General features: G+C 38.5%; 1 protein-coding gene across 1 annotated transcript; it reads left to right on the top strand.

Moving 5' to 3' along the window:
• The first annotated feature begins 4346 nt into the window (after positions 1-4346).
• On the top strand, positions 4347-6738 carry LOC138139330 (phenoloxidase 1-like). The gene is made up of 4 exons (XM_069059568.1): positions 4347-5434; positions 5485-5649; positions 5696-6152; positions 6202-6738. The coding sequence occupies exons 1-4, from the start codon at positions 4454-4456 to the stop codon at positions 6651-6653; spliced, it is 2055 nt and encodes a 684-aa protein (XP_068915669.1). The 5' UTR covers positions 4347-4453; the 3' UTR covers positions 6654-6738.
• The last annotated feature ends 2711 nt before the right edge of the window (positions 6739-9449 follow it).

The following is a 9449-nucleotide window of genomic DNA, read 5'->3' as shown; positions in this document are numbered from 1 at the left end:
TTTTTGTTATCCGCTTGAATATAAACTAGTACCTATATTATTATGGGAGTAGAAGGTCTTTTTGTGTCGACCTCGACTTCGTCTCGGTCTTCAGTCTCTGGGCTTAGCACAAAAAAACTCACTTCTACTATTAATAATATAATCTACTATTCTTTCACCAACTAGACTGTGTCAACAAGGATTTAAATAATATGTCTACCTAATTTATTTAACCGGGACCCCAATTCCTGTCAGAAATGATGGAGATAATGTTCTACATCTACAGGGTCATTATAAATTATTGTCCCATCGCAGTAGGCGTTGGTGATGTAGTTCAATGTGCCGGAAGCCTCATAACATGAGTGGGACTAATATCGCCAATAGGTGGCGTTACTGGCGGTAGTGGAAATCTGTCTAGTAGTGTGTCTAACGTTGCGAGGCTGGCGGCACATCCAAAATTTGTATGAATTTTCAACGCCAACTACGATGGGACAATAATTTATAATAGTAGTTTCTCAATACATATATTTTGAATTTGAATACTCTTACTACATCTATTATGTGCATTTTCTCCTAAAAAATTATTGTTTCGAGAGGTAGGCGTAGGACAAAGAACATTTCGTTGTAATTTCAGTACTTCGTAGCTTCATTACTTGATTTCAGTATTGTCTGCAGTTCGTAATGTCGTGTGAACAAACTCCTACTTGGATGTCGTGCAAGAAGTGGGCGGATAGAAAAATAAATGATAATGTAAATAGTGCTTTCAAAGGAATTATCATTACTTGATAGAAATATAAATGATAAATAAATCCCGCTTCGATGTCCTGTCCCCTGTTTATTTAATTCATTAATGGTAGAATATATTGTATCGGGTCTTCATTTAAATTTATCCTGAAGTAGGCGTTGAAGAGTCGATTGTGAACCCACCACGGATTACAGATCACGGATCAGCTTTTCGCGTTGTTCGTGTTTTAACTCTGCAGACTGACGAATGGTGCGTTCACAATCGACTCTGTAACACTAACCTTGAGAATAAATTTAAATGAACATCCGATACAAGCTAGGAATTATCAAAATGTCTACATTGAACTACAAGAAAACAAAGATTAATCTAAATTAGCCAGTGTAAGCAAATGATTGTCAATAGAAACAAAATTACGCAAACTTCGTACATTTTGATAATGATTTTTTTAATGAGCTTTTGGTTTCATTATGGAATTGCCTTGTTTATTACTTGTTACATCCCAATTGCGATACATATTTTTCTGACGTGAAACCGGTCAATTCCTATTGACGCAGTTTAAGTTAAGCATTTCTCAGCTAATTAAACTGAAACGATCCATTTTTTAACTATTTCCGATTCAGACGAGTTCCTTCACGTCCTCGCCCCATAAATCAGTGACATTTCCATGCTGGAGGTGACCTCGGCAGTTCGTGTGCTTTCCAGATAAGAGAGCTAACGCAAACCGACAGAAGCTTTAAGAAAGAGTTCTGTTATCTCACGAAAGTTTATATCGCCACCTCCCCTGAATTGCTCACTTCGCAGCCCCGGAACGGATTCGATCGGGCGAAAGCTCTCGTTTCCAGGCCTCGAACGATATCGACCGGCGATTTTTCTTCCGCAAGAAGCGCTCCCGTCGCCGATGTCAGTCAAGAAAGCGTCCCGTGACGACACCGGGATAAGCAACTCTTCCCGTTGCCACGACGACCAGCTCGTTTCAGTCTGGTGACGTCACCGGGACACCATCGATTTCGGTTTTTTCGCCGGAACATGTTACCTCTTCCTCTCTCGGCGGCTTTTGTCGAAGAAGTATTGCCGGGGGCATATGCGATGCCTTATTTATGTCCGGATAATGTGACCTGCGAACTTTACGCTTGTCCGGGCTGATTACGGGACCAGCTGCAAAATGCAGATGAACATCGTGGTGGTGGTTTCCGCTCGGATCGGTGGTAAATTCAAGCGGAGCTGAAGACTGGGGTGGCATCGATCTAAAATTTCAGTTCAGAAAGTGAATAATAATAATAAATAATAAAAACTATTTGTCTTCAAGCCATCGAAAATCGCGCCTTTGTGTATCTCTATAGAAACAGTTGAAGTGGCTTTTTTTTGTAACCGGACTTGAAACACTTCAAATCCAAGGAGTTGAAATGTTAACAAACGGTTCGACCGAGTCAAATGTAAGGTCATTTGATGCATTTCCCACGATTTATTTATCAATAATTACACGAAATATTTAATAATTAAATTATCCCTATTAGAAAAAACCTCTAAAAACGCGAAACAAGGAAATTATTACCCAATATTTAACCGGTACCACTGTGGTGTAACACGAGTCGCCCATGTGCACGGATGACAAATGTCAAAATCAAAAATATTAAGATGGCCGTTCAACGTTAAAAAGTAAACTTTAGACTTTTTTAGTATTATTGAATCTTCAAGTAAGCATTAACAATATTGCAATAAGAGAACTAGGAATTACTGGTCCTTTAAAATTTGAAAATTGTCATTTTACTGTAACTGCAGCAAAAGAAAATAAATGAGTTCATGTCCGACTTTATTTTGTGATAAAATAGTATATGTATATCATTAAGAGTAGAAGTGAGTCTTTTTGTGCTTCGCCCAGTTGTCGATCTCGACTCCGTCTTTTCAATCTCTAGGTTTAGCACAAAAAGACTCACTTCTACTCTTAATGATATAATCTACTATTATTGAATACATATTGCGTTTTACACGCAACAGGATTCACCATTGAATGGAATATAAGAAAGTATGCATTTATCCGTTAGAAAATTTAACAATAACTCCAGTTGAAGCTATATAATTCGCTTTACCACCATAAAGCCATTATTTATATTCATTCCAGTGTAACCAATATTCATAATCCTATTAGTTTTATGTGAATTTTTTCAGATCAACCTCATTTATATAAACGAGATTTTTTAATGTCATTGTTTACTTACACAGTTGATTTAGAACAAGATGTTTGTTTGAAATAAGGTCCAATAAATTATTCAGTTGCACAGTTTAGTCACTATAAGGATATTACCTGGATTTGCTAAATACTACCTACTTAAAATAAAAACATTGTAATGTCAATTACTTGTCTATCAGTTTCTACTAAATATATTTTTTCTTCAAAATGAAGCTGAGGATGTCTCAAGATTAACTGAACCTGTTTTTGGTCCATTTCGTTTGAAATCTCTAATTTACCAACACATTTCTCAGCTCTTAAGTTGTCAGTCTCCTTTTCATGCTTAATAATTTTACTCCCGAGTTCACGATTCATTTCCTTTAATAATTTGTTTTTTATGATACCACTTCATCAAACATTACATTTATCTGATCATCTGCAGACACGTCGTCTCGACCAGGAATCTTTTTGCAAGACTTTACACTTCACGCTTTACCCGTACTCATAATAGCAAAGTTTTCATGTCTTTTGGAAGTACCCTGTATACCGAGTAAGAACTGCACGTTTTGTTTTTGTTACGAGTAAATTGAAGAGTGCACTTTCGGAATTGAGGAATAATTTTCCAGCAATGAGCAGTTTGAGCTTTTACTACTATCGCGTCCTGAAAGCTTCATATTATAACCCATTTCCCCCGGAAACACCCCGTGACAGCATCGGGATAAAGTCCGAGGGGCGGGTATCCATTCCCGTCATGTCCCGTATAATGTCGGGAACTTTGATAATATTTTTTATTGTTTCACACCGCACACCGATACCGATGCTATAATATTTCATACGGGACAACAGTTATACGGATCCTGGTGGAAAGTTGGTGAATTTATGACCGCAATAGAGCCAACGCCATCTGCACAACGTCTATAAAACAGTAACGCTCAGACATCCCAGAAGAATTTAATATGTCCTCTGGTTTATTGCACACGTAATGCGAAAACGCGAACGCCCAGACTAAATATCAATATAAGAGTTGGACTTCTTTGCGTGTCGGAGACGATTTTTTTAATGCCGTTTCAAGGACTTAAATTAGGCGGATTTGCATTTTTACCCTCTTGACCGTTAATTAAGGCGAAGTAATTAATTTAGGGGTCCGACTCGTACATCCGCAACTATTTTTTATAAGGTGAGACACCAAACCTTTTAGTGTCTGTCACAACGGCACGAATTATTTATATGTTCCACTATATCAGTGGCGGCTCGTCAGATAACGCAGGTGGAGGTGAAGGTGAAGAACAAAAAAGGAAATTCTAGGTGAAGCAGCTTATGTGCTTATGTTCTATCTGAATAAACTAATCACTAATCAGTCTTGTACTGTTGGTGCGAACTAATAATCAATATTTTCACACACCACCCGTGACCACTTCCTCTTTGCCAAACCCTGACACAAACACCTTATCGTCTTGTTTTGCAGTGCACATCCGGGGTGAATCTGTATAAAATCGGAACGCAAGCATTGCTAAATCAGTTAGTTCTTTGCACCTAACACAGTCTCATCGACAACTTCGACGATGTCCGACGTGAAGAATCTTCTCCTGCTGCTCGAGCACCCCCAGGAGCCCGTGTTCGTTCCCAAGGGCTCTAAGGGGACCGTTTTCGACGTCCCCAGCGAGTACCTCTCCGACAAGTACAGACCTTTGGGTCAGGCTGTGACCAGTCGTTTCGGCGCATCCACCGGCGAAGTAATCAGAGTCAACAAGATTTCGACCCCTCCGATCGACGACATCTTGGAACTGAAACGCGACGAAAATTTCTCTCTCTTCTTGCCGAAACATCGACAACTGGCTGGGCGTCTCACCGAGATCTTCATGCGTATGCACAGCGTGGACGATCTTATTTCGATGGCCTGTTACGCACGAGATCGCGTCAATCCGTACCTCTTCAACTACTCTTTTTCTGTAGCATTGTTGCACAGAGAGGACACCAAGCATGCGGACCTGCCATCATTCGCCCGATTGTTTCCCGACAAATACGTCGACTCCAAGTTCTTTACCAAAGCGAGGGAAGAAGCGAAGCTTGTTCCGGTAGGCTCGAGGGTGCCTCTGAAGATTCCGATGGACTTCACGGCGACGGAGAAAGAAGAAGAGCATCGACTCGCTTATTTCAGAGAAGATCTTGGAGCCAATTTACACCATTGGCATTGGCATCTCGTCTACCCCTTAAGCGGGGGCAAGCAAATCGTCGCCAAGAATCGCAGAGGTGAACTGTTTTACTACATGCACCAACAGCTCATCGCCAGGTACAATTTCGAACGTTTCTGCAACAAGTTGAACCGTGTTGAGAGACTGAAGGACTTCGATGAACCGATCAAAGAAGCTTATTTTCCCAAACTAGACAGCGTCGTTGCGAGCAGGTCGTATCCTGCCAGGGTCGCCAACATGAAGTTGCAAACTGTGGATCGAGTAGTAGATCAAATTAGACAAGATGTAAACGATTTGAAGATGTGGAGTAACAATATTATAAATGCTATCCATAACAGGACTGTCAACAATGTAAGTATCAATACCATTTAGGTGACACATTATTAACTGAAGAGTTATAGGAAAACGGACAAACCATCGAACTGACTGAGAACCAAGGTATTGACATTTTGGGCAACATTGTCGAATCCAGTGAACTCTCTCCCCACAGGACATACTATGGAGATCTACACAACATGGGACACGTCTTCATCTCTTTCATTCATGACCCCGATCATCGCCACTTGGTACGTTGACTTTAAACCACGAACTTTTGTTGAATTAATTTTTCAGGAAAACTTTGGAGTAATGGGAGATGTCGCCACGGCAATGCGCGACCCAGTCTTCTACCGTTGGCACGCCTACATCGACGATATCTTCCAGCAGCACAAGAACACACTTCCACGCTATTCAGAATCTCGTCTTAACTACCCTGGAATCACTGTTTCTAGTGTTGAAGTTCAATCGAAAGGAGTTCCTTCAAACATGTTTAATACGTTCTGGCAAGAATCTGACGTAGATCTATCTAGAGGAATGGACTTTACGGAACCTGGTCCCATCTTTGTGCGCTTCACCCATCTCCAACACCAACCCTTCACCTACAACATCATCGTCGAAAACGACAATCCAGCTCCCAAGATGGGCACTTGCCGTATCTTTTTAGCTCCGAAATTCGACGAGAGACGCAGAGAGTGGCTCTTCCGTGACCAGAAACTCATGTTCATCGAACTCGACAAGTTTACTGTGACCCGTAAGTAGCTGTTTACTATTCATAGCTGTAATAAACACCTTTTCAACAGTGAAACAGGGAAGGAACGTTATCACTCGTTCATCTCATCAGTCCTCGGTAACCATTCCCTTCGACAGAACCTTCCGCGATTTGGACAGCCACCGTCCCCACGAAGGACAATCTTTGGATCAGTTCAATTTCTGTGGATGCGGATGGCCAGAACACCTACTCATCCCTAAAGGAACTCCGGAAGGAATGTCCTGCCACTTGTTCGTGATGATTTCTAACTATGACGATGACAAAATCGAACAGAGCATAGAAGGGATCTGTAATGATGCAGGAAGTTACTGTGGGATCAAGGACAAACTCTACCCCGATCGAAGATCCATGGGATATCCATTCGATAGATTGCCCAGAGAAGGAGTCGCCACTCTGAGACAATTCTTGACGTCAAATATGCGTGTAGAGGATGTCACCATCAAGTTTACCGACAAGATCTTTCGCCCCAAAGAGTTAGCTTGATTAACTTCTCAAATTCTGTTCTTTAAGGCTCTGAATATCATGAATTATGACTTTTAATGGAAATAAATTTATATCATTGCAATTATCAATGTTTATTATTTTAATTTTAAGATCCAAACCTGTTAAACCAAAGTGAGAGACTTGAGATGAAAATTTCATTATATGCAACCGAATCTACAAGTTTCAATTGTTTCTAGCTTCCTAAATTTATAAAAAGTAATACTTAAATCAACGATTGCTGACCCTTATTGTCTGTCATGGCAGTATTATCTGTCATGTCAGTTTTCACATTTTTAACTTATCATAATTTTTCAAGACTTTTTTCATCATTTACACAAAAGATGAAAAAACATAATGTACAGTGTGGAATAAAATGATTTCCATCTAGTTACCTTTGGAATTTTTGCACATGTAAATTTTCCTGTACCGCTCTACTTTTTTTTCGAAGTGCCGGACTATTAGTTGTGTCAATAAATGTCATCAATCGAATTGACAATTGTTACAATTTACTAAATTGAATTAACAAACGTTGGTGGCCACTTTCAACACTAGCTGTGACTTGCTTTTGTTAGCTCCTTTTTAATTTCAATCTCAACTTTGCATTCATATCATCCCTTCGCAATAAATCACATTTGGAATTTGGATATATATTTTGAGGTTAGGCTTCCTTTTTTTTGTAGAGCGGCATTTCGTATTTTTACAAGGATAATGCAAAGGTAACTAGATGTAAATCATTTTATTCCACACTGTATATGATTCTCATATATGGATAATGTAAAAAAATGGTGTGCAATTTGCATTTATTTACAGAATGCGATTTCCATGTTTGCTGTAAAAACTTTTGCTCATAACCTCAATCAAGAGAAAGTGTCATGATTAATCTTATTCGTCAAGCTACTTGGATTGCTAATTAATTTCGAATTAAACAAAATATCAAATTCTAGGGGTTACTTGTATTTTGGGTTCATATAACGAAATTTTCATCGGAAGTCTCTCGTGAATAACCTGTATAATATTTCTTTTAAATTAGAAATCAAAGTAAGTTGGATAGATTTGTTAGAAATGTCACATTGGCAGACAACCTATTAGTGTCTTTCCACACTCTCCGTAAATGAGAATCATATAATATTTCCTCGTTATTGTAAAAATACATTTTTTGTTCGACACTGTCAGAATTAAAGAATTTTCTCCTGTGTGAACAGATTTTGATAAATGTCACAACTTGTCAAAACGAAACGTCAAGCTAATATTGAAGATTTTAAGCGATTTAGAGCCTTTAAGGGGCTTGTCGAACAAAAAAATCTTGTATTCAACTCGTGTGTAAATTGAGCCTTTGTTGGCACTAGTGGGCCATTTTAAAACGCGAGTGAAACGAGGTCATTAAATAAACTTCTATTTTCAAATTGACAAATTTTTTTTGCTTTAATGTCAAAGATACAAAAGTAAGAGCCATCGTGGGTTCAGTTATAATTATTTTCAAAATTTCAAATCAAGAAATTGTTGCAATGCGTATAATGGGTTGCGACAAAAAGAAATTCAGAAGTACCCCTCTCGTGAATAAATAACCTTGTATATTTTTAAAGCACAAAATGTTACATTTACCTGAAATTTACTTTCTTTAATTTTACATCTATGATCTAAGCACTACGCAAGCGAAGCAGACGTAATGGAACACTATTCTGCTTTACCTTTACCTTTACCTTTACCTTTACCAATAGAACGGTTGCTGCATGTTTTTATAGATTCTGAAAGGATGTGGTGCACATTTTTAACTTGCTTTTCGTTTCACTTTGGCTTAACAGGAAGTCGTTGCTGCTGACATTGCTGATTTCATTACTCAAGTGTTGGGAAATCATAGATATTAATTTGTTAATTCCTACTACATACTGAGTAAATTTAAATTAAAGTTAAAAGTTCAACGAACTACGAGTACACATACTTTAGACCTGATACTTTCTCATTGGTCCAGGACAGAGACTGTTTAATTAATTTTAACAAATACTGATACAGATGTAGGTATTTGTTAACTATGTATGTATACATATACGGGGTCATTATAAATGATTGTCTCATCGCAGTAGGCGTTGGTGATGTAGTTGAATGTCCGCAAGCTTTAATACATGAGTGAGACTAGCATCGCCGATAGGTAGCGCGGCTGGCGGTAGTGTAAATTTGTCTACTAGTTTGCCTAACGTTGCGAAGCTAGCGGCACATCCCAAATTTGTGTGGGTTTTCAACGCCAACTGCGATGGGACAATCATTTACAATGACCCCGTACATACCTATTTGGTTCTTAAAGAATTTCATCATAAGCTGAGAAGATTTTATAAATATGTATGACAAACAGGAATATATACCTAATATAAAGAGGAAAAATCATATAAAAATCAATTTTGATGTATGGAGTAGTGTTTGAAACACTGTTTGTAACCGAAATATCTTCCAAACCAATACTTCTTTCGCGTTGTCAGTATAGACAGCAAAAGATTCCAAGATGACTAAAATAAATTTTCCTGTGGCTCACATAACCGAGTATATAATAAGAATAAGGTTTTTAATTTCACGAATCCCAAAAGCTCGTCCTCAGTTATTACTAAAAAATCGGACAGGTTGCTAGACAGCAGAAATAATTATTGATATCGCAACAATCAACGAAAACTTTACTTCAAATTTTGACTTCGGAACCCCGGCAATGCAAAACTGCGGTTATCCTATCTTGGTCGTCCTCAACTCTGATTGGTCAAATTTAGGATGTCTTTTCTCGATTATCGCTTGAGATAGGACTTTTTTTCTTTA

The sequence above is a fragment of the Tenebrio molitor genome, chromosome 9 (assembly GCF_963966145.1).
Source record: "Tenebrio molitor chromosome 9, icTenMoli1.1, whole genome shotgun sequence".
Classification (NCBI taxonomy): Eukaryota; Metazoa; Arthropoda; class Insecta; order Coleoptera; family Tenebrionidae; genus Tenebrio; species Tenebrio molitor.
The sequence above is the reverse complement of the archived record's forward strand: the minus strand, read 5'-3'. Positions and strand labels throughout refer to the sequence as shown.

Bases quoted from the DNA above. Each gene is read 5' to 3' on its own strand.
- LOC138139330 (XM_069059568.1), top strand. From the start codon at position 4,454: ATGTCCGACGTGAAGAATCTTCTCCTGCTGCTCGAGCACCCCCAGGAG. The intron at 5,650-5,695 runs GTACGTTGACTT...TTAATTTTTCAG, and splicing joins ACCCCGATCATCGCCACTTG to GAAAACTTTGGAGTAATGGG. The intron at 6,153-6,201 runs GTAAGTAGCTGT...CCTTTTCAACAG, and splicing joins CGACAAGTTTACTGTGACCC to TGAAACAGGGAAGGAACGTT.